This window comes from Carassius gibelio, chromosome A2 (genome assembly GCF_023724105.1).
Source record: "Carassius gibelio isolate Cgi1373 ecotype wild population from Czech Republic chromosome A2, carGib1.2-hapl.c, whole genome shotgun sequence".
Classification (NCBI taxonomy): Eukaryota; Metazoa; Chordata; class Actinopteri; order Cypriniformes; family Cyprinidae; genus Carassius; species Carassius gibelio.
Window position 1 is genome coordinate 21,740,930 of NC_068372.1, and position 25,233 is coordinate 21,766,162.

Sequence of the window (25,233 nt, forward strand, 5' to 3'; positions counted from 1 at the left end):
ATTTATTGGTCACAAAGTGCGAGAACCCACAAAATAAGAACATTTTAGCATACTAACTGGACTGATATATCAAAAAGCCCATCTCTATGCTCAATGGGCAAAATAGTGACTAGTTGTCTAAATATTTGAATATTTCAGAGATGGCTGATTGACCCCGAAGAGGTTTTAACCCTGAGAAGTCAGAAGTTTAAATAAAGGGTGTAGGAAATAATATCAGGGATTGTTATTTTTTTGACCCTTCACTTATGGGGCGGTCACACTGCACTTTTCTCTTCCATTCATACGCATGCGAATCCGTCAGACTGGAAACGCAAGCTCATGCAAAGAATTTCGTTCAGAGTTCAAGTTTGGTGAACTCTGACCTGCGAATTCGCATCGCGTGAAGATGTGGGACCAGTAGAAGATCGATACGTCACTGCGTGACCTCTCTGTACAGAAATTAAAAAATGAAGGAAGCAATATATAACTAGCTGTAGCCGGCGTCCTATTTTATATAATACATATTTAAAAGATTATAAAAATAAAATAAAAAAGAAGCTGCATAGTTCGTAGTGTCAGTGGAAACAGGAACAGATGGTACATTTGAATGAGGACGTTTTATATTTTTTTTATTGCTTAGGGCGTATATATTTATACAGAGAGAGATACATTGCAATATAATAAGACGCTTTCGACGCCGTCGCAAAAGACACAGTACAAGCACATATTAATCCATGTTGTGATACCTGTGGAGAGACCGTTTTATCTGGCTCCCGCCCATTCGCATTGGCGTCCGAAATAATTTCGCACGTTTAAAGTCTAATGTGACCGCCCCTTTAGAATGTAATCTCAATCTCTTTTTGAGAAAGCCCTTAAAATATCATGTACCCCGGCACAGGGGAGGAGGAGGTGGAGGACTGAATGAGGAGCTTGGCAGCACTTCAGTAACTGTTTATGCAGCTGTTGCATGTCCTGCATCCATGTTTAAACATGCATCTGTTAAACAGTGCCTGCTTTTTCCTTGCATGATCTCAAATAGGTTCAAACATCCTCCTCCCGTTTCCCAAGTTCAACTCCTCTAGAAATGTTCGAGATTTTTGTTGGTTTGGAACGATGCCGTCGCATGCCTTAAAGGCCTGAAGTTAATGAACAGTGAAGTGAAGTGTTGAGCCAAGGCACCCTGTGGAATAGATTTTGTCAATGTAAAGTTATGAGTGTTGCGGAGTTTATCATTAACTCTTCTGTATACATGTGCAGACCTGAAAGAATGAGAAGAGGTGTGTCCTCATTTTGCCCAAGTTAAGCTGAATCAAGTGCATTGGTGGCATAATGTTGATTACCACAAATCTATTTTATCTTGTTTGTATCTTTTTATTATTATAAGATTTAATTTTATTCTTTGTTTATTATTTTTGAGCAAAAATCCAGGTTTTAGTGAGTCACTTTTTTTCATTTTTGAAGTATTTAAAGCCAGAATTGAACTTCATAACTTTATAAAAACTCTTTATCTGGTAAAACTTGTCTATTACTTAAGCTGCAAGGTTTTTCTTTACAACTACTTTTTCTTTTACAACTTTACACAGAAAATCTTAGTAAATGATTCGTTTTGACAAATAAAATCAACATTAAAATGGTTCTACCATTGATTGTAAGTGTCTCACTGTAACCTAGCAAACCCTATTAATCTTGTAGTAATCATCAACATTGTCACAAACTCTTGCTAGTTAAGCTTAACTTGTTTGAGATTAAGTGTTTTAAATGGTTGCAATTCTGTTTGACTGATCACCATATTTGCAGGTGACCTTTTAATTGCATTTCATAAGTTCACAAACTGACTGTCGTACACACTTTTACTATTTTTAACGCTAGACTGAACAAGACCAGACTAGTTAGTGCTTAGCTTCTCTGGCTGTCTAGAACTCAACAAGTTACCACCATGCGTGGAGTTACAGCACAATAAAAGGCCTGTTGTTATGACTAGTCAACCACAAAAATTTGTCTATGAATGCTGTGTGATGTGGTTCGTAGGTGGCTGTGATGTGTGGCCTAGTGTCACTGAGCGTCTGCACTGCGGTGTGGTTTGAAACGCATCAGTGTCTTGAAGCTTTACCTTAAAGCTTCCCCTTGAACCAGTGATGACAGCATTTGGTTTCATAGAATAATATTCAAAGGAAACCACATCTTTAAGACTTGATTTTACCTAATACTATGCAGTGATTCATGGTTAAATTTAATTAAACTGATCCTTGTCAGTGAAGTCGAACATTTTCTAAAGATTCGTTTTGCCAGTCTGATTATGTGATATAAATAGATGTGGTGAAGAGGGATCATTTATACTGTTGTTATTGTTGTGTGATGAATATGTTCTTTAGATTTATCAATAATCATTCGTTTATGAAAATAACACTGTAGGTAATGATAAAATGAAACAAAGAAACTTAATACATTTATAATTTTCCATAGCCAGGAACCACCTTTTTATGTTGACTACTGCTTAGACACTTCTGTATATTTGCTTGTGGCTTCATGATGCCACCCTTCAGGTCTTTAGATATTTCAGTCAGACACTAGAAGACCCATACTGGTTGACCTCGGTGTACAAAAACCAAAAAAAAAAAAAACACGGATGCAGGATGTATGGTCTATAGCAGTATTGCAAATGTTGGTTGTTTGTCCCTTTTGACTTCTAGGGTGTGCAGACAAGGCTGGGCCTATTGACCCTGTTTTCCTGTGTGTTTGCCCTGGTTTCCCAAAGTGTAATGGCGCTTTTCAACTGCATGGTACGGCACGATACGACTTGGTACTGTTCACTTTTGGGGTTTTTCCACTGGGAACAGTACCTGGTACTGTTTCTAGTACCACCTCGGTTGAGGTTCCAAGTGAACCTTACCATTACCAAAACATGAAATGTAAACTCTGCTGATCACAGATTGGCCAGAAAGAATCTTTACTACCTGCGTCACTGAACTTTTGACACAAACACAACAGAAGCGGTCCTTTCCATCTCCCACACAGCCGCGTCCACACAGCTTTCAAAAGTATACTCAACCGCAGATGAGCGAGCCCTCTTAATGACGAAAATAACATAATGCCGACGGTGCACGGATGGCCGGAAAATACTTTGGCCTTTACGCGATCTGCAACCGGACGATAATTTGCCAGTTCGGAAATCAGAATTTCTAGACAATTGTTTACCTTCATTGCCATGAAATAAGGCTTGAAAGCAGTAAAAGTAAAAATGTTGAAAATTGTTGATTTGCCCTGGTGGGTGATTTGTGAGAAGGGTGTAACAATTGATAAGTTTGCAAATGTTATATTGACATTTAAAAAAAAAATCTATTTAATGTACATTGTACTGTACATGTACTGAACATTTAAATAGCCAACATATTAATTATTACTAATAAAGAGTTCTTTACACCTTGGTGAAATCTGTTTAAAGAAGTGAGTAAACAGTACAGTTTGTGCTGTCCAGGCTGGTGGTGTGTGTTGTGGGAGTGTGGACGCTAACAGATGTTCGACATTTCTCCCAGCAGGCCAATGGGCAGATGGTGAAAAGTTATGTACAGGAAAAAAAAAACGGCCATGCCCACATGTTTAAAAAGTCAAAGCTGTCATTGTTCATCCCACCATTGAAGAATGCAGTGTGTTCATGAGAGGAAGTCTAATTGGACCAGTAGCATTGGGCTGAGGCTTTCCCTCCAGACAGACCCCCACTCATGTACTCCCAGCACTCCCTAATCATTCTAGTTCCACCTCTAGGGTGTCCCTCTCTCTTTTTCTATCTTTCTTGGGCACCTCAGGCTATGTTTGAGACGTTTGGAAGCGTTTGGTGCTGAAGGAATGCTGAGAGAGATCCAAGCTTACAATTACCTCACCCTAAAGAACCACCTTTCTCCTGGAACAGATAGAAGTAGAAATAGTCTCTTTTTTTTTTTTTTATAAACTGGATATGACTTTATTTTGTTTTGTTTTCAACAATCTGGGTAAAAATTTAATATGATTATTGGAAATGTTATTTTAGATGAATGTTGTTCAATGGTCATCTATTGAGGAATGGGTCTCCTAAATGACAGAGGACTCTTGTGACCTGACCAACGCCTTCCTTCAGCCACACCTAAAGAGGCAGGCCTGAACATACAGGGTGTAGCTCAAAACCAATTTCTGTCCTCGTGGGCAACGCCAAAAACAGAGCATATGGTTTTTCGCACCATAAATCTCTCACTAAAATGTCCACCAACATTACATTTCAGTGTGGCTTCTAATCAGTTTAGCCATAATTATAAACATTCACACAGCAGTAAACTCACAACAGTAAAACTTTCAGAGTTGTTTAGGTAACGTAGACACTTATTCAGTTTTACTCCGTCTTGTAAACAGCTTCGTGAATTACTGTCGTCCCCTGCGAGCCAGTCAGCCTGGGGCCCGAGACGAGATTCCATTTGCTGCTTTGTTGAATGAATGCATCTTTCTTTTGTTTTAACAGAGCTGTAGCTCAATTGTTGTTGGTCTTTATCACCTCAAACATCTCTTAATAGAGCTTCAGGGTAAGCTGAAAGGTGTGAATTCATAGCACGGCCTTTGGCAAAGTACTCCACCTCTTTTTTTCTTTTTTTTTTTTTTTTTTTCTTTTTTTACACCCAGGAATGTCAATCCTGAATGGAATCCCTGATTGCAAAGATTTGGGTCTCACCTTTTGAAACTTATGAATGGGCAAGACTCCCACCACACAATGAGACCTGCACATTAGTGTTATTTGGTGTTTGTTTTCAGAGGATTTAATTGGGGTCATGTGACAGTTGCATTCCAACAAGTCTGACCATGTTAATGTGATGTGATTTTCAGAGTCGGGTTTCTTGGCAGTTGAGACCAATCAGTGGCCTCTCCATTTCAAAAGACACTTTAGTGATTTCCCCATAAAACTTGGATTTACCTTTGGCACACAAATTAAATACGTTCGATACTTAAGGGCTAAATCTTTTGCCCTCCACCTTGCCAAGCAAGCACGCACAAGTCCTTTGAGAACAAGCCCCTCTTCTTCATTAGAGAGGCATTCCTAACAAAGGTATTGTTTTAGTTTTTGTGTTTTCTTTACACTTGCTCTAATCACAGACTGCCCACCATGTTTAAGGAGGAACTACTAAGCAGCCATTAGGGCCTTTAATGTACAGTACAAAAGTACTGGTACGATTTTGTGCAAACTATTTCCTAGTACCATTTAAAGGGTCGCATTCGCACGAACCGTGTGTACTAGGCTGTGACGTAAGCCGGTGAACAGCGATGTCATTTGTGCGCGGCATTCAACAACGTTAACAAAAAAGAACAACGTTAACAACAGGAGGATGGAGGGCGCTGTGATCGGATCTGTGTTTTTGGTATGTCTCGCGGGTTTCACAATAATGGACATGGAATGTCAATGTATACGGAAAGTGATTGAAAGAACGGAAAGGAGGATTAAGAATCTCCAACGACAACTGGCAGTGCTACATTTGCTACAAGTGCCAGCACGTCCGTCTATTTATCGCTGTTCATCATACTTGCGAAATAAGTTGACACAATGTTTACAGTAAGTTACACAGCGTTTTAAATCATTACGGATGAGGGTGTTTTCGAATGCGTCTGTCCAATCAATGTCTACTTACGTCACGATTAGTATCAGTTGTGCTGGTTAGACCCTGCTCCAGAGTAGGAGCTAATTTGGTTCTCGAAAAAGGCAGTCCGGTACTAAAATCGCACCTAGTTCTAGTTCTAGTTATTTAGTCTTTATCTTAGGGCCAATGTGTTCCCATCTCAAGGCTCTGTCTTTCCTCCCTGTCCTGTCACTGTCTCTCCTCACGCTTGGTTTAAAGTGGATTTATGGTGGTCTCTTTAGACAGCTGCTGCCTTTCTTTGCACATTTTTCAGTGTTGGGCTCATCCTGAAATGTTATGATATATAGCGCCACAAGCACAATGCACATTTGTCTGTGAGGCTGGTTTAAAATTCAAAACTTGGGTCTAAAACAAAGAATTTGATTCAGTTTAAACTTTAGAAGGATGTTTAGATGGACAGAAATGTAGAGCAATGTTTATTTATGCCAAGGAGAGGGAGTTGCAGTGTTGTAGCAGCTGAGAACACTATGAGAATTAAACTGTAATTTTAAACGTTTAAAGTTTTGAAATTTTTTAAATGATAAGATAAGATTTGTTTGGTAAGATATTTTTTTTTGTTTGTTTTTAAAAGAAGAATCTTATAATCGCCAGGGTTGCGTTTATTTGATCAACAGTAAAAACAGTAATATTGTAAAATATTTTTGCAAGTAGTTTTAATACATACATTTAATACATAAAGTAATTTATTCCTGTCTTGTCAAAGCTGAATTTCCAGCAGCCGTTACTCCAGTCTTTAGTGTCATACAGTCCTTCAGAAATTCAGAAATTCTCATGCTGTTTTGCTGCTGAATGTTTTTTTTTTTTCATAAAAATCATAATGTATTTTTTTTTCAGGATTCTTTGACTAGACTTTCTTGTAACAGTGTAAAAGTGTTTAATGCCATTTCTTTAATGCCAAATAATTAAATGCCAATTAAATGTGTCCTTGCTGAATAAAAGTAGAAATTTCCTGAAAAAAGCTTACTGAGTAGAATGAAATGGTGGGTTAGCAAGGCCTGTGTTTTTATGGTTTGCACACAAGCCTCAGCATGTTGCCTGAGCCCTTCTCTCATCTTTCATAATGACCATTTAAGCCACAATGAACCACACAGTGATGTTTCATGAACTTCCTCACCTCCTTCAGAGGACGGGCCTTAAATTTAATGCCATACATTTATATCTTCCCTTTTCCCTCTTTTACAATGCCAGTAAAGTATTTTGCCCCCAGACTAATGATCTTTTGATGACAGATGCAGTTGATGAGAATTGCATTTTGAGTTCTGAACCATACAGTATTTTTTTAATAGCACCTCTTATCACAAAAACATCATGAGAAATGCTTTATTATATAATGTGGCTTAATGCATTTTTCTATTCATCCTTGCACCTCATTATGTACTTTTTTATGGCAGCAGTTTTTGCTCAACCAAGGTGAATCTCTCGTGTGTGCCTTGCATTGTTGGATTTAGTGACAAGTTTCATCAAATAGGTCTCTGCCCCCCGTGGTCTTGGATGTTATTTTCTGTGTTTTATCTCTTTCTCTTAGTCTTTCTATCATGTCCCCTTGATCATTAACAGATGTTCCTTCTCTCTCTTTCAATCTCTCTTTCGGTCTGTTTGAGGCGTCACTAAATGCGGAAACACATTCCAGTCACTTCAACCAATTACCAACCCCCTTCCCTCTTCGACTCCTCCTGTCCTTGTCACACAGTCTCAGTTCTGGTTATGGGTATGAGACGGAGAGAAATTGCATCCTAATGAGTCTGTTTACAGCAAAGGCTCAGTACCCAAGGCTGATAACCAGAGATATGGTGACCTTGAACAAAGCACACAAACAAACCCAGACCGCCCGAAGGGTGTTGTCCCTATGATAAGTGTTCTAACTCATCCCAGTGTCACAAGTTTTCTGTTCGGGGAGCCACACAGCTTTTATCATCAATACCCTGATTGTTCTGGAAGAAGTGGTGGAATTTCTCTGACTCTTCTGCTCAGGGTGGTCCTGAATTTGAAGGTCTTGGTACACCCATCCACCTCTGTCATGCATTCATTCGTTCAACGCTCTTCATGGACTTCTCACAACTTCTTCGTGAGTGAAATAATGTGGCAGCTTTTTTGTTGTATTATTTACACGCACTTAAATTAAGAATATACTGTGGGATACAAAAAAATAATATTTCTGAAATTCTTGGAAGAACGTAGGCTTAAAAAAAAAGTTACTATAAAAATTGTTAAATAAAAACTATTGTAAATAAAAAATTATATATATATATATATATATATATATATATATATATTATAAAATGGAATTAAATGTACTGTATTACAAAAAAAAAAGTTGGATTAATGTCGACTTCATATCTGCATTCAGTGGCAGCAGTAATGAATATGTGATTAGGCACTGAGGAATTTCCCATTAATGTGAAGGTAAAAGAGCCCTTCAATTTGCCTCCATATAAGCCTAATTAAGTTGCGTTTGTGAAAAGCCTTCTTAACTGCTGGAGTAGACCTCAATACATCCGTCGACTTCACAACAACCTTAGTTAATGCAGCTAAAGTGACTTTTTCTCATGAGGATTATCAAATAAAACCAGCAATCACACAATAATCGACGACTAGCTGTGCGTTATATGATTTGAATGCACAACATTGAGGCGAAGAACCACCCGACGCGCAGTGAATTATCCTGCTTATGCCATGGACCTTTCCAGCATTCACATATTAAAGATGTTAATAATATTTGCGCTGTAATATTTGACTTCAACAATAAAATGACTGTTATTATCATCAGTTGCAACTTGTTAGATGAGATAGAATGTTTATAGGAAGCAAGTTATAATATAGACAATGATTACACTAACCTGGAACTACCTGTACAGTTAAACAAATTTAATCAACACCTTCCACCCAATCAGAATCGAGTATTCAGACAGACCATGGCATAATACTAAATAATACTATTTACTACACAAATCTCTTACATTCTAAAATATAGTCAGATTTAATTTGTTTCAAATGCTCTAATATCTTCTCCATCCTAATGTCTACCTTCTGGTCATTTCAATTTTTCTCAGCTTCAGGGGTCACCTGTGGTTACTTCCCTCACAGGTGCAGTCAATTATGGTTTAGGTTTAGGAGTAATGTCTGCTCTGTTGACCCAAAGGAAATTATTAATCATCCAAATGATGTGCAATATTTTGGGGATCACAAGAACATCAGGTTTTGTTTTAACCTGGCATATGAAAATATTAAATATACATAAAATATGTCTTATTAGGATGTTTTTTTTTCTTCGCTCTGATAAAAGTGCATTGTATCACCTTTGCTAAAGTGATATAACTGTAAATGTAATGTATTTTACTACTATTATCCATCTGCCTCAATGTTTGGAGATGTTTGAAACAGTCCTCCACATTAATTCCAGTATGTAGACTGAAATCACAGCCTCTCAGTCTCCAGTGGCTTGGTGACAAAGATGAGATGTCATCAAGTGTAAGTTCAAAGAGCGTCCAGCGCAGAGTCCCCCGCAGGGCCTGACCCTTTCCTCTTCATGTGTGCCCTGGCTTAAGTCATGCTTTTGAGCTCCAGCCCTGCTCCAGTGAGCACTATGAGTCAGTGCTCAAGTGCTCTTTGTCTGTCCTCCTGAAACGCATTGGCTATGTGAAGGAGCTTTTTTGTTTTGCTCTCAGCCAGCTTCTGGCTCATTTCTTCACTGGTTTGCCAAAAGATTTGGTTCATCTTGTTTTGCAAGGTTGCTGGGGAGACTTCAGAGGTGAGGCATCAATGATGGCACTGTTTGCCGTGTCGTCAGCAAAGTACATGTACGTATAACTCATGTGAATGTTTTAAGCCAATGCATTGCATTGTTTGGGTGTTAGGTTTTGTAAGTCATCCTGCTGTTGTCGGATCCATGGCATAGCAGTGCCATATGTGGATGCGTTGGGTTGAGGACTTGAATTGGAAATGGTCCTATTTTGGCCCAATGTTCTTGCAATCGTTCCCAGTCTTTGTTTCATTGCACCTGACCTGCAGTCAATTACGATATGATCAAGAGACAAATTAAGGTAAAATCATGGCTTGAAAACATCTGGATAATGGTTATGAGTAAGAGTTAGCAGCTGTCCACCGAGAGAGGAGTAGAATTTGAAAGGCCCATGAGAAATATGGACATGTATTGGATAAAACTCTTGCTGGAAAATACCTTTGACTCGCTGTCTGAATTTGTATCCGGGAACTTTCCAGTGTTCATGCATGGGAATAATGTCTTATTTCATGAGTGTGACCATCATCGTTTTCACTCTTTTGCAAGAGCCAGTGCAGTGATTCTGTAAAAGCCAGTCACTCTTAAAATGATGGTTCAACAAAGCATTAGAAATCTTTCATTTACTCACCCTCATGCTGTTGCTGTTCCAAATCCAGTCTCATTTTACATGAACATTGAAGAATTTTATCCAAAGTATGCTGCGGATATTCCATAAAGATTCATACTTGTGGAAAGTGGGTATCCAATGTCCCCTTTAATACTTTTTAGGATCATGACAACTAGCTATTTGTTGGTGAATGAAACTTTGAAGTCTTTGATTCACCTTTGAGTCATTGTCAACTTTTGTTAAGCACTACGTGCAGCATTGTCAACTTGTTCACTGACAGAAAAGCAGAAAGCTCACACCCTATTGTAAAAATCTCTCTCACTTCTGTTGAACTTTGACCTTGACAGCATGATGTGTGCAGGAGGCTCCTAAAAGTCAGCAAGTTCATTTTCATGTTAACAGCCATAATACCCTCAGAGACTGCTGCAAGGTATGAATCTCTTTGTCATTGCTTTGCATCAGTCCCTGCTTTAGCTGCCCTTTTTTAGGCAATCTCTGTGTATTTATTTAACACACATTGTCCCTAGTTTTTGCGGATTTGTTTGGAGAGCAAATTCTTTGCTCAAACCAAACTTGGCCCTTCTAAAAGATAGTGTCATTTTCTTCACACTAAATGAATGATGTCTTTCCATACCACTTCCATTTGGCCCCCCGGTTGCAGTTTCTCCCAAACACACGTAGCTTGCTCAGACATGCAAAAATATGTTTTTACAAGCTCCATATAATTGCTGGAGGACCTCGCAAAGCTTCTGAAATCCAGACTAGCACAAAAAAAACGAAGCTTCTTGTAAAAAAAAAAAAGGTGTGAGATTATGCTCGTCTTTTTACAAGACAATGTTTTATTGCATGTCGTGCTTTAAATCGTGAAAAGAAGGACTTCAGGGTGATTGATGATGAAATGATTACAATTGTGGCGGAGAGATAAAAAGAGAGTTTAAAAGAAGAGATTAAACCGAAAGATTTAAAAAACATAAACTAGTTTAAAACAAGTGCCAGGTTCTCAAAAGTAGTAGTAGTTTTTTTTGAATACATTATTATTTTTAAAAATATATTAATGTTTTTAACAGATTTGTTTTGTTGTTGAAATATTTAAATTAATTCATAAACACCATCTGACATTTTTACAACCTGAATTTATCAACAAAAAAATATATATATATAAGCAATTAAAAACCTACTCTTCAAAGAAGTGGTGCATTCAAGTCATTGTCAATTATACATTTCGTTATACTTTGAATAAATAATGCACCAACAATATTATGTCACAATCATTTGAAAATTGGGAATTCCCCCTCATATTTCTAAGGTGGTTACAGCCCTGATTATTTCAGCAGCTAGAGGGAAGAAATGAGCAGAACAATGGAAATTCGAGGGCACGGATTTGCTGATCTTATCAGACAGGAAGGAACTCTTAGGCATTTTCAGTGGAACGAGGTTATGCTTGCATGGCGTTATGCCAGCTGCGTATAATATCAGGCTTGTCTGCTTAACCTTGATCCCTTTTTCTGTGCAATCTTTCAGAGATGTGTGTATGTTTGGCACCTGCAGTGCTGACTTAGTGTCTTATCCAGTCCTTGAATCCAGCTCTATCTGCTAGTGGGCCGTACCGCAGCACAGATTGTTTAGAAAAGAGCGCGTATGGTATCCAATCATCTTCCACTTTATCTGAACTCTGTTCTACCTTTAGTTTTCAGACACTACTAACAGTCTATCTGTGTCATATCTGCTTTGCATTCTCTGTACTGTACGTTATAGAGCACATCTCCCTAATCTCACTCCTGTGTTTACCTAAATATATGCTGCATATCCTCACGGTACCTGATTCTATGTTTATCTGTAACTTCCCCATGCAATGCGTGCCAACTCTGCAACCCAACTATTTAAAATCGGTTGCATTTCCCATTTAATTATTAGCAATGATCCGTCCATCGCTGTTTTAGTGCTTAAATCTTGGTGTTAAATGGTGTTAAATCTTTTCAATGTGTTAAACCGCAGTAGTCAGTGCCTTATGTTGCCTTCTCTCTTTTTCTAGGCAAGGCTTTCGACATCACCTATGTGCGTCTGAAGTTTCACACCAGTCGTCCTGAGAGCTTTGCCATCTACAAGCGCACTAGTGAAGACGGGCCCTGGATTCCCTACCAGTACTACAGCGGCTCCTGCGAGAAGACCTACAGCAAGATCAACCGCGGCTTCATCCGCACCGGTGAGGACGAGCAGCAGGCTCTGTGCACGGATGAGTTCAGTGACATCTCACCGCTCAGCGGAGGAAACGTGGCCTTCTCCACACTCGAGGGCCGACCCAGCGCTTATAATTTCGACAACAGCCCTGTACTGCAGGTAAACAAGTCTCCTGTTTTTTTTTTTATCTTTTACTCACCCTCCCTTGATTGCTCGTACTCATGAAGTCAAAAGCGTTCACATCAGTCACAGTCTCAGACATAAGGAATCGAAAACTCTGTTTCCAGATGTGTGGTTGTGTTGTAATGTGTGACTGCAGCCAAGTTACTTTTCCAAGATTTTACTTTCCAGATTGAGTAACATTCCACTGCCTCAAACAAACAGCTCGTCATTTAGAAGTGTTTGCATGTGAGAGATATTAGTATTTGGAAAATATTACAATTAGTGCTGTCAAAATTAGCGCGTTAACGCATTCGATTAATTTGAAATATTTAACGCGTTAAAAAAAAATAACGCAATTAACGCGGTTGCAGTTTTTTTTATTTCTGGTTGTGGCCTATGTGTGTTCAACGTGCAAAGAAATATGGATAAGACCAAGGAAGGACTTTTAGACGGAAAGTTTCAGTATAAAACTCTGCCGGATTACTCTTCAGTCTGCCACAAGAAACATTACTCTTCATTCAGTCTGCCACAAGAAACAGCAACATTAAAATCATGAACTCAAATGTCATTGTTTAAAAAAAAAAACCAATGACTGTTGTAACAGTGCGTAAATCAGACCTTTCTGTAACGCTAACGTTAATAAGCTTAAACGAAAAAAACGAAATAATTGTGTAGCGGAGTATTTTTTGTAAACAGTGCCGCGAACTGTCAATCACTCCTGTACGCGTGCATCACTGTCCTCCTCAGCTGCAGCAACTTGCGCTCTCTCTCTTCATCAAGCTTTAAAACAAAAAGGGGACAAAAAGATCATATTGTCTTTGTGCATAGGCTATAGATTAATTAGATAAATGAATATCTAAATTTGTGCCTTGCCGTCTACGGTATTTTTTTAGAACTTAGAAAAAAGATGCTGCAGCCAATGAGCAGCCAGCGGGGGCTGCAGGACGACTCAACCTCTGCAGACAGTTTTTAATGTTTATCAGACAATAAATACTCAAGATTTTGCTTTAGTATAAGTTCCGGGACAATTAGGGCCAGATTCGGGAGTCGGGACAACAGTTTAGATTTCGGGACTGTCCCGAATTTTTCGGGACGTCTGATCACCCTTCCTGAAAGAGCTGCATTAGCCTACTTCATTAGCTTGAGTCTGACCTGCAGTGATAGGATTCAAATTTGGTGAGGTGTCAGTCAGCGAATCATCAGATTCTGGTCTTGTTCTTGCAGTATTCAGAGTCTGAAGCCAAGAAAACATATTAAGTGTTGTTGTTAACTGTATTTGATTTTTAACCGAACCGAGCGTTGTGTACACTCATAACGAGTTTCACACACCTTCTCCGGCCACGTTGAGTTGTTGACACTTAACAGTGGGAAAAGCGACACATGCGCTATTCACTTGTATAACTTAAGGGTGAATGGGTAATGTAGTTACTGCTCTCGGTGAGATGAATTAGGAAGCTTGCATTGTGAAGGGCGCTCTGAAAATCGGCAGTGCAGGTAAAAGATTAAAACCTCTATTAAAACAGATGTCCAAATGAGCGTACCGGTACGCTAAAAGCACGTTCTGGGCGCACGGAGAGGTGGCGGTACGCTCAAGAGCTATATTTGGAAGTGGCGGTACTGAGTACCGGTGCGTACCAGCCCACTTAAAGCACTGGCAATGACTATACTTTGGAATTTTTTTGCAGTCCACTTAGAATTCAACATGGAAATCATTTTTGTTTTTTATTGACATTGATTGTTTTGAAATTCAAATGGTACTTACATGCCTGTGTTTTTATTTCTGTAATAAATATGGCTTTCAAGCCAACAGTTAATTTGGAGGATATTGATGGTTTATTGCAGGTATGTTGTTTACATGAGAAAATCTGTGTTACAAGTTAAACAAAAATTCCAATAAACAATCATATTTTGAATTTAAATAGTTTCTTTGTCTTGAGTTTACATTAATTATTTACATTTTACATTTACATATGCAAAAAGTTTCAGTCTTTTAATTGCGATTAATCGCGATTAATCGCGATTAATTTTAAAAAATTGTGCGATTAATTAGTTAATTTTTTTTAATCGATTGACAGCACTAATTACAATACAACTTCACATTTTCATTTACTGTATTTTGGAAAAAGTTGCACTGTAGTGATAGTAGTTAATAGTAATACAAGTGATAAAATTGATATAGTAATAGTAAAATATTTGTAGGATTGGCACATTTGTAAAATCGTAAATAGTAATACGTTTTTAAGAAATCTCTTCTGCACACCAAGGCTGCATTAGTCTGAAAAAAAAGAGAAGAAAAAAAACAGGACTATTGTGAAATATTGTTATTACTTTATTATATGTTACCGTTTCAGTATATTTTAAAATTGTATTTATTCTTGTATAGCTATTTACTCTTCAGTTCCACGTGATCAATTGATCAATTCAGTGCATCCTTAAAGTTTTTTAATTTGAATTTAAAGTCAAAATCTTGCTGAGCCCAAACTTTTTATTGGTGCTATACTTTTATTTGTATTATTTGTTTATTTTTTATTTATTGTTGAGCGCCATTAGTTTTTTGCTTCATAGAAGAATGAATTTTATTTGTTAAATTGGTTTTACAACATGTTTCTGACCGTTACACACCACAGGGTTACTGTTATGCAAAAATCCTACTGTTACTTTGTTTCATTTCAACAGAACTTGATATATTTCCCGAGACCACAATCAAAGCCAAAAAAAAAAACATTTTTCAGACTAATTAGCTGAATAAGAGACAGATGCTCATCCCAATGTGAGCTGAGTCAGTCCTTCCGTGTGCTGACTGTGGAATTTGTTGTCAGGCAGAGAAAGCGCTCTGCATGCCAAACCTAAACAAGATGCTGCCCTGGTTACAGGGAGGCGAAAAGAGGTTAAGTGTGAGATATGAGCAGGAGTGGGTGGACAGCAGATAATGTAGGACAGGCAGGCAGGCTGGGGTTTGTTTGTGTGACCCGTGCTGCGCTGTCCAGGTGCCACATCGTCTCCCGCTCGCTCAGCACAGCCAAAAATTGCAACATGTTACTAGGTGACACCCCCACAATTTCCCACCACATTGTGATTGTGCTCGGCTGTGCACAGACACAGCTGGAAAAGAGTGCATGTGCAAGTGATGGACAACGTGCAGCGTGAACACAAGAGCTGGAACACTGGGGTCTGATTTGTTGTCTTGAATCACTTTTTTTCACCATGTGCTTTTATGTGTTGAAAATTCGAGCCGGTCCCCATGGTTTCTAATTTACCAAAGAGAATTTAATATACATAGTGGTTTATATTCATGCAGGATGGCGCCTGCAGTCAGTGTTTCTAGTTATGTTGCGTCCTTTTAGTTATTTTGGGAGCTCTTTAGTGCATCATTGGTACTTGATTAGTATTCACGTTTATATATTTATATTCTGTACCACCAAACAAGTGCTTCACGTGTCTTCTAATTTTATTGAGAAAATTAAGCCATATTATTATAGTAAACATTTGTTTATATTTCTATTTATTTTTGTATAATGTTGTTTTTCATATGTAATGTTACCTTTACCAAATGTACAATTTTAGCTCTGTTGCCAGATACTTCCATATCAGACATCTCATATGCCATAAAGCTATTAATACCGAAGCCCCAAACTCTTTTTATAGGAATGGATCTGTTTCTGTGGGTTTTAAATGGCTGTCATACGCTGTTCTAGAAGCGTGTGTTGAAAGTAGACGGACTAGGTTTGTTTGTGGACTTTTGAATATGATCCGCAACAAACTGGCTTCACTCATCAGCTTTCATTAATATCATTAGTTGATCATGAGCCGTTAGTTTTATATGTACTCTTTTTTGTTGTTGTTGTTGTTTCCAAGCAGTGCTAATGGTTAAATCTGGTTGTATCTCATTTCTTGGGGGTTGAAAAGGGTTAAAGTGAAAGCGAACTCAAATGTGAAAATCCTGTCATCATCGTTTTGGTTAAAACACATGATGTAAGTTTTCCGTGAAACACAATCGGAGTCCTGTTTGCTCTTTTCCAGACACTGAAAGCGGATGGTGACTACAACCGTCAAGCTCAAAAAATGACCTTATACTACTGAGTAGTACAAACAGTTTTGGCAGATTTATTTATGTATCTCCTCCAAATATGAAGTTCAAGAAAATAATCAGATGACAGAGCTTGTGTTTTAAGTGTGTAGTGCTGTCATGTATTTTTAAAATTGATTATTATAAAAAATATATATTTATTTTAATAGTATATTATAAATAAAAATTTGACTGTAAGTTACTTTAAGTATACTGCCCATTCCTAAACTATAGTATAGCTTTGATCATTAGTGATAATCCTCATATTTCTTTGGGATAAATCTGTGTTTATGTAGCATGTTTCTCTAGGGGAAGAGAAGTGTGAAATCGTTGGCTGTCTTCCCAAACAGGAACATGCTCTGAATCACGGCCGTCAGCTGTGGATAAGGTGTCAGAATGACTTGAGGACGTTTCCTCCTCAGTTCCAGCAGATGTTTGGTGGACTGAAAATGTTCACTGTTGTTACAGGGTTGCCTGGCTCCACTTTAACCGCTGTGTTATTGTCAACCCTGCTTGTAAAATAACAACATTTATAGTGAAACTAGAGGAAATGCGTGCAAAGCTTTTAGGAAAAGGACTGAAGTCTTGGTCCGAGTCATGTTTTCGTTGGTTCCTGAGATTGCTTCCATTGGCACTCCCTGAATGTGGCCACAAACAGGCAAAGTTCAACTGCAAGTACGAGTGCGGCATCATTCTAAATGACATTTACATGCTGAACGTCACACTGGCGTTTTTCTTTTCCCATGAAACCTTTCTGCAGACATTACAGTGCCTCAAACAGCAGGTTTTGTTTAGATTAGAGGCCGGAGGATGTGTTTGCTTTTGACGTCTGAACACAGAACAGATGGGAAGAATTCTTCCCTGCTAAAACCTCTCTAATAACTACTGCAAGCTCATCTACGACTAGTCTTTCTCTAGCTACATTCTTGCTTTTATGGTCTCGTTTTTTTAAAAGCCTAATTTGTAATTCTGTTTCTCTCTATCAGGACTGGGTGACTGCCACGGACATCAGAGTGACCCTGAACAGATTAAACACTTTCGGAGATGAAGTTTTCAACGATCCCAAAGTTCTCAAATCCTACTACTACGCCATCTCTGACTTCGCTGTTGGAGGACGGTACGTTTTCACCCTGTTGCTTCACTCTCCAGCGTTAATATGTCAGTATATAGTTTAATGAAGCATTGACATATCTTCCTTGTATTCAGACCATGGATATCAGCAGCTCCATCTGGAATGCTGGACATGTGACGCGAAATATGATTTTTTTTTTTTTTCAGTGTGCAAACAGAAAAAACAAGAACCGCCGCTTTAAAAGATTAGATCGTTGCAGTGTGAGCTTTCACGCTTTGAGCGAAATAGGTTGATTGGGACGCACTGCTTCATTTCAGAATCTTTCTGCATGGGAAAACTCACTCTCTGTGAGAGCAAGCCTCTAGTTAATAGATAATAGCACAAGAATTTCTTGTTTTAAACCAGTTTGTTCAATTCTATATGCAAAAAAAGGACCAAAACGATGAATTCCTATGCAATTTATCTTAACTTAAGGTACAAAAATTTAAGAACTACCTCTTTGCTTCCTGTCTGTGGAATCTTTAAACCCTCACAGTGAGCTTTAGAGATGAAGGCCGTATGAGGGATCAGAGCGCTGTCGAGCAAGCATGAAACATCTCTAGGTGCAGCATTGCATGTCTTTTCACCTTAAACTGTTTGAAATGTGGAGCAGATTTCCATTACACAGCTCACATTCCCTACATTCCTGCCTGGGAGTGCTGGATTATAGAGCGAAGTGGAACTGGAATGGGGCGGGCGGAGAGTCTGGAAAGGGAACTGAACAAGGCTGAGGCTGAAGGGAATCATTCAAACCTGCGGCCTTATAGCCCGTGTGCTCCTGTCCAGCTTCAACATCAGTGCTCACGGACAGCCGTATGTTCCTCAAGTGATCGGATCAACAGAAATGTAGCATCCTGGGAGTTTTACTTTATCCGTGATAAATATACAGTATATTAGTATTAGGGAAAATGCACGTCAGATGAGTGCACATCCTCCAAGTTATGATTCCTCACGTCACCTTTTCCATGAGGCTTTGCCAAGGATCACCTGAGACAATGTGCAAGAGGTGGCTTTAACTGCACAAGCCCTCTCTTGTCCCGAGTCCTCTGTCAAGGTGTCTTTGTTGGTGAATATGTTTGTTGCGTTCGTTCGTGTGCTCGCATTTAACCCGTCCAAGTGCACACACACAGTAGTGAACACACACACCCACCGTGAACTTTATTACTGCATATTCTCACCCGCTGTATCAAAGGATGGGCAGAATAAAGAAACCCACATCAGCTACTCAATCTCAAAACAAAGGTGCAGTGACGTTTCAGTGATAGGCTCAGCAAACATCATCAGAGCTCTGTGTTTGAACAGCTTTGCGGCACGTTTGTGTCTGCTTGGTTTGTGTTACAACGGCAGGATGTGTAGTCATACAGCAAGTGTGCCCTATCATTGTGTGCTGGCCCTTTTGCACCTGACCGGTCTGTTACCTTCTCCCTCACCACCCAGGTGCAAGTGTAACGGCCACGCCAGCGAGTGTGTGAAGAACGAGCGCAGCAAGCTGGTGTGTAACTGCAAACACAACACAGAGGGACCAAACTGCAACGTGTGCAAGCCCTTCTACAATGACCGTCCCTGGAGGAGAGCCACCGGTGATAACGCCAACGAGTGTCTGCGTAAGTGTGGTCTTACGTGTTTAGTCAACTCTTCCTCGAAAAAAGACTCATTTTGCTTTCACTGGTTTTCTACATATAATAGAAAAATTCAAATTCCAAACCTTTATAAATAAAAATTACCTTTTTATACTGCCAAGCTTCAAGAAAATCATGACCTTCTATCTTGTAACTTGTAACAGATTTGTGCACTGTATTCCAAATATGTGCGTGTATTTACACTTTTGTTTAAAAAGTCGGGATATGTAAAACTTTTTAAATAAATTATTAGATTTATTTAGCTAGTATGCTTTAAATTAATACAAATCCAACAGTGAAGACATTTATAGTGTTAGAAAATAAAATAAATGCTGTTCTTTTCAACTTCCCCTTAGATTTCATTCATACTCTGAACACTATTGAAGATATTTTAAATGAAATCTTAAACCGTTAAAATGATATTCACTGCTAGTTTTCTACCAGAGCTCTCGAATCTCATTTACACGTGTTAAATGACGTTTTGTTTGTAGATGTGTCATACATCATTGTTGTCATTAACACACCATTAGTCCTCAGAAGTCATGTGACTGATTCAGCTAATTAAAAAAAAAAAAAAGATTCTGAGATTATGTTCCTCAAAGTTTATGTATACATTTCAAACGAAGGCAATAATCATATGCTTTTAAGATATATTTGTCCTTTTGGGAGCTAGCATGGAAATCAATTTATTTTACAATTGCGGGAAACAAAATCTTAAGTCCTGACTAAGGTCATTTGTGCCACCTTTTGTATTTCAGAAAAAAAAAACTCAAATTAAATTTAGTAGCACATAGTTTAAAAGACATACGGGGTAGAAAATATAAGTAAACTATTTGGGGGTTAACTATCGATGTCCTCTCAGCATTCAGTGGAATAAGTAGAAAGATTCCAAATCGCAGCTGTTTGACCTCCGTCATGAGTACATGGAGAACTGCAGTCTTTCCAAACAGAATAACCTCCTCCATAATGAGTCACTTGTTTTCTTAAACTAATGTTATATTATAGAAGAAGGGGCTTTTGGGGACCTCCCTCCCCTTCTTTGGATGCATACATGCAGGCAGTTCCTGGAAATGCATGACTAATGTGCACATCTGATGCACAGCAGCCCGAGAGCTAGAGTTCTCACACCCACACAGCTCCTGCTCGTCCATCATCTTATTTCCATTTCTCTCTCATGAATGTGTCCACGAATTGCTCAAGCAGAAATCTTACTCGAAGTCCTGATGACTGCCGAACCACATCTGCGTAATTCAGTTCCAGATTGTTCAAGCATTTATTTCATGTACAAATGTGATCGTCACATTAATGCCACCCCAGGGAATTGTTAGGTCTAAGTTCTGACTGGAGGATGTGTCTCTGTTTCAGCTTGTGACTGTAATGGAAAGAGTGGCGATTGTTACTTCGATTCAGAGTTGTACCGTGCCACTGGTCACGGAGGGCACTGCCGAAACTGTGCCGACAATACGGATGGGCCGAACTGTGAGCGATGCCGGGACAACTACTACAGAGACTCCTCCGGCCAGCGCTGTCTCTCCTGCAGCTGCAACCCAGTTGGTGCGTAACAGACCAGCCCAATTTTTTGTTTTTTTGTTCACAATCAAGGAGAAAAATTTATCTAAACAGTATGAGAAAAATGATTTGACGTGAGGGAATCAATAGGGTTTAATTTGAACATTTTGTTTCGGTGTAAATTTGAACGTTCCCCTGGAGCTTGAGTTCCTAACCCTTTGTTTTACCGGTTCTTCACCTACAGGTTCCCTCAGTACCCAGTGTGACATCACCGGCAGATGTAGCTGTAAGGCAGGAGTGACGGGCGATAAGTGTGACAGATGCCAGCCTGGTTATCACACATTGACTGCGGCAGGCTGCAGGTAAAGCTGGCATGGCTTAAACCGCCAGCCTGAAACACGTTCTCACACTTTATGACTTTTTAAGGACCCCAGAAACTGTCTTTCTTTTCGATGAAGGTTATATTTGATTTGCAGACCCTTTAATCAGTGTTGTTAAAGTTGATTCCTTCTCCTTGACCTTCTTGCTCCCTCTTTCCCCTCTACAGTCGCTGCTCTTGTAATCGAGCCGGAAGCACACAGGTGTGTGATGTCCAAACCGGACGCTGCCAATGTAAGGAAAACGTGGATGGATTCAACTGTGACAGGTCAGACTCCACACACAATGGCAACACCCCTGCTGTTAGTGTTGTACATACTTGACTTGTTCACAAGGGCAAATGTTGCAATTACTAAGATTGTTTAAATATGTTCTCAAATTAGAAACGAGTCATCAACAGAATTTACTTGAGCATCACGGTCCCAAAAGTCCAATAAAGATCATCCACTTTTCAGCTCCTGCTCAGTTATTAGGATGTATGTCAAAGCTTTTATAAACACTTTCAAAAAGGGGCGTCTCCCGTTTAGACAGTTTTTCTAATAGAAAGTCCCTATGCGGGTGACACACAGAGGCTCTGAAGCCATGTGTGTGTCTGAGAAACCGAATTAGGACTCTCAGTGTCAGATGGAAGAGAAAATAGCTCAGCGATGGCCAGACTTCCCAGCCAGACCATGTAGGGCCTCCGGACTTGCAGTCACCAAAGTTGAACTACCCTGGTGTTCTGCCTGTTGACTGGTGATGAGCTGTTTCTACATTTTTCATTATGTGTTTGGAATTTACCGATTCATTTTTCTCAAATAAAATACACAAAACGTTTTGAAAGGAGTCTTTTAACACTCACCAAGGCTGTATTTATTTGATACTACAGTAAAATACTATTACACATTCAAATAAAATATTGTAAAACATTTTTATAATGTATTTTGAAATATAATTGATTCTTGTTATGGCAAAGCTGAATTTTCAGCAGTATTCAGAAATCATTCCAGTATGCTGGTTAAGTGCTCAAATATTTATTTTAGTTATCAGTTTTGTCCTCCGAAATACTTTAGTAGAAACCATGGTATATATATATTTGTCAGGATTATTTGATGAATGGAATGGAATGTTCCAGAGAACAGATTTTATTTGAAGTCAAAATCTTTTGTTTTATTATACATGTCTTTACGGTTACTTTGCAATTTAATGTGCTCTTGCTAAATAAAAGTAATTTGTTCAAATATAAAACAATGTTTTATACACAGATGTATGAATGGTGCTTGTGAAAAATGTTACATAAAATCTAAATTATGGTTAAAATCTCAATTATAAGTGTCATTGTAATTACTATGACAATAATTAAAATAAATATCATTATAATAATTAAAATAATATTTAATAATAAAATAAATTATTATTTTGAAAATATTTGAGTAGTTCTCAGCCACATACGTGTTTATGGTGGTTTTGAAATATGTAAAGAGAGAATTGTATTTACATGGGACAAGAAGTAATTAAAATGATTAAAATGTCCCTGAACTTTACAAATCCATTTATCAGCCATCCTGTCTCATTACTAATGAACTCTTTTGCCTCTTTCTCTCAGGTGTAAACTGGGCTACTTTAATCTGGACCCCCAGAATCCTCAGGGATGTACTCCATGCTTCTGCTTCCAGCATTCCACTGTGTGTGAAAGTGCTGATGGCTACAGCATACACAAAGTTACCTCCACCTTCGACAGGGGTAAGTATCCAAACATTAGGGTCAACATCCTGTTCATACTGATTCCTAAAGTTATACTAGTGCCAATGTAAAATCAGCCACAGTTTCAAAGGATTGTGATAAGGAGAAAGAATAATATTCGTTATGTGTGTATAGATGAAGAGGGCTGGAGGGGACAGAAGAGAGACGGCTCTAGCGTTCCTGTGCAGTGGTCACCCACCACTCGAGAGATCTCCCTCATCTCAGAAGACTACATCCCCATCTACTTTGTGGCTCCAGGTATAATAGGAGACATGGTTTCCTCTGTATGATAAAGAGACAGAAGATTGCATGAATAAGACTGTTCTAATCATCTTTCGTTTTTGTTACTGTAGAGAAGTTTCTTGGTGATCAGCTGCTGAGCTATGGTCAGAACCTCACGCTGAACTTCAGGATTCAGCGACATGATGCACGACTCTCAGCGGAGGACGTTGTGCTGGAGGGGGCCGGCCATCGGGTTGCTGTGCCACTTATTGCCCAGGGCAATTCCTACCCAGGAGAGGAGACACAAACCTTTGTGTTTAGGTGAGGTCTTTTTTAGTAAAACTAGGGCTGGTCAAATTAATAAAAACAAAAGCTATCAAGATTTACATATTCAAGTACATAAGAATACAACAAAAACACTTATATTGTGAAATAGTATTACAATTTAAAATAACTGTTTTCCATTTATTATTATATTTCGATGTATTATTCCTGTTATGGCAAAGCTACATTTTCTGCATTATTCAGTAATATTTTATAAAAATAAAAAAAAGAATTATACTATGAATATTAACTGCATGCTGTAAATTGCAAGTCAAATTCATCATAATACTGTGACATATATTGCATGCATTGTTCCATAAAAATAAAATATATATAGAATTCATAGTCATCTTTTTCATCTTTTTGCAGATTAGTTGATTTATACATATGGTTAGCTTATCTGATGTACTCCTAATGTTAAAAATCATCTCTTTTCTCGTTTAGACTCCATGACACTACTGACTATCCTTGGAGACCCACCATAAAACACGCCGACTTCCAGAAACTTCTGCACAATCTGACTTCGGTTATGATTCGTGGAACCTACAGTGCAAGGAGTACGTCTACTAATTCACTAATTCACAAAGCTGTGTTTTTAGACATTCTTTTAAGACAAAATAGGAAGGACAAAATGACAATAACCTTGGGTTCTCTGTTGCAAGACTCTTAAGGTCATTTTAACGGATACTTGAACTTTAATAATGTTTCTGCTGTAGGTGCAGGTTATTTAGACAACGTGTCCCTTGTGACTGCCCGCCGTGGCCCTGGAACTCCTGCTCGTTGGGTTGAGAGGTGTACGTGTCCTAAGGGTTACGTGGGACAGCACTGTGAGCAGTGCGATCTGGGATATAGGAGGAGCCAACCTGAGCTGGGCCGCTTTAGCAGTTGTGAATCCTGCAATTGCCATGGACACAGTGACAGTTGCGACCCTGTGACAGGTTCGTCATCACAACTGACTTATTTGTATTTCTTTGCCATAGTTTTGATATTTAATTTACTTCTCTGCTCCCAGGAGACTGGATCTTGATTTCATTACGGAAAGTCATGTGCTCTAAATGCATGCAATATGAAAACCACTGAAATCAAATTTATTTTAGATAATATCTATACTTTGTTTTTTACCCATAAAGGTCTTAAAAGACTTTTGAGCAATACGAAAATTACATTTTAAGATTCAAGCCAAAACAGAGTTGTGCAAATACATATTTCTGGATTTTTCTAAATATGCAATGGTTACTCAAAAATCCCTCTGTACATGCTAAACTGCAGTAATGCTACTTCCTTTGTGTTTATAAAATGTTGCCATCTTGTGGTGATATGTGGTATTACATGGTCTCTTTGTCTCAAACTTGCAGGATTGTGTAACTGCCAGCACAGCACCACCGGCAAGAGCTGCGAGAGGTGTAAGGACGGGTTCTACGGTGACTCCACGGTCGGCTCTCCTTCAGACTGTGAACCCTGTCCCTGCCCCGCAGGTGCCACGTGTGCCGTGGTGCCCAGGACCAAAGAGGTGGTCTGTACAAACTGCCCAAATGGAACCACAGGTACAGGCTCTGAGCATTCAATCTGTTTGGAGATTCAATATAGTAAATAATATAACACATGATCTCCACCTTTAACTGTCTCCAGGTAAGAGGTGTGAATTATGTGATGATGGCTTCTTCGGGGACCCTCTTGGTTCAAATGGGCGAGTCAGGGCGTGCCGTGCCTGCAGCTGCAACAACAACATCGACCCCAATGCTGTAGGCAACTGTAACCGAGAGACGGGCGAATGCCTCAAGTGCATCTACAACACAGCCGGAGTCTTCTGTGACCGTTGCAAAGAGGGTTTCTACGGCAATGCCCGTGCCGCAAATGTATCAGACAAATGCAAATGTGAGTGTTTATTTCTTATCTTTATAGGGGTTTATTTCATGATATGTATGTGTATATATATATATATATATATATATATATATATATATAT

The 25,233-nt window shown here is 38.8% G+C and overlaps 1 protein-coding gene across 1 annotated transcript in view; it reads left to right on the forward strand.

Moving 5' to 3' along the window:
* Positions 1-25,233, forward strand: part of LOC128030982 (laminin subunit gamma-1) — a 51,936-nt gene that overhangs the window by 20,135 nt on the left and 6,568 nt on the right. Inside the window, exons 2-14 of the mRNA XM_052619104.1 lie at positions 12,009-12,313; positions 17,369-17,499; positions 18,931-19,097; positions 20,478-20,666; positions 20,866-20,983; positions 21,169-21,267; positions 22,585-22,721; positions 22,857-22,979; positions 23,075-23,264; positions 23,712-23,824; positions 23,984-24,205; positions 24,623-24,811; positions 24,897-25,142. Of these exons, the coding sequence (XP_052475064.1) occupies positions 12,009-12,313; positions 17,369-17,499; positions 18,931-19,097; positions 20,478-20,666; positions 20,866-20,983; positions 21,169-21,267; positions 22,585-22,721; positions 22,857-22,979; positions 23,075-23,264; positions 23,712-23,824; positions 23,984-24,205; positions 24,623-24,811; positions 24,897-25,142 (2,229 nt within the window). The remainder of the gene's footprint in view (positions 1-12,008; positions 12,314-17,368; positions 17,500-18,930; positions 19,098-20,477; positions 20,667-20,865; positions 20,984-21,168; positions 21,268-22,584; positions 22,722-22,856; positions 22,980-23,074; positions 23,265-23,711; positions 23,825-23,983; positions 24,206-24,622; positions 24,812-24,896; positions 25,143-25,233) is intronic.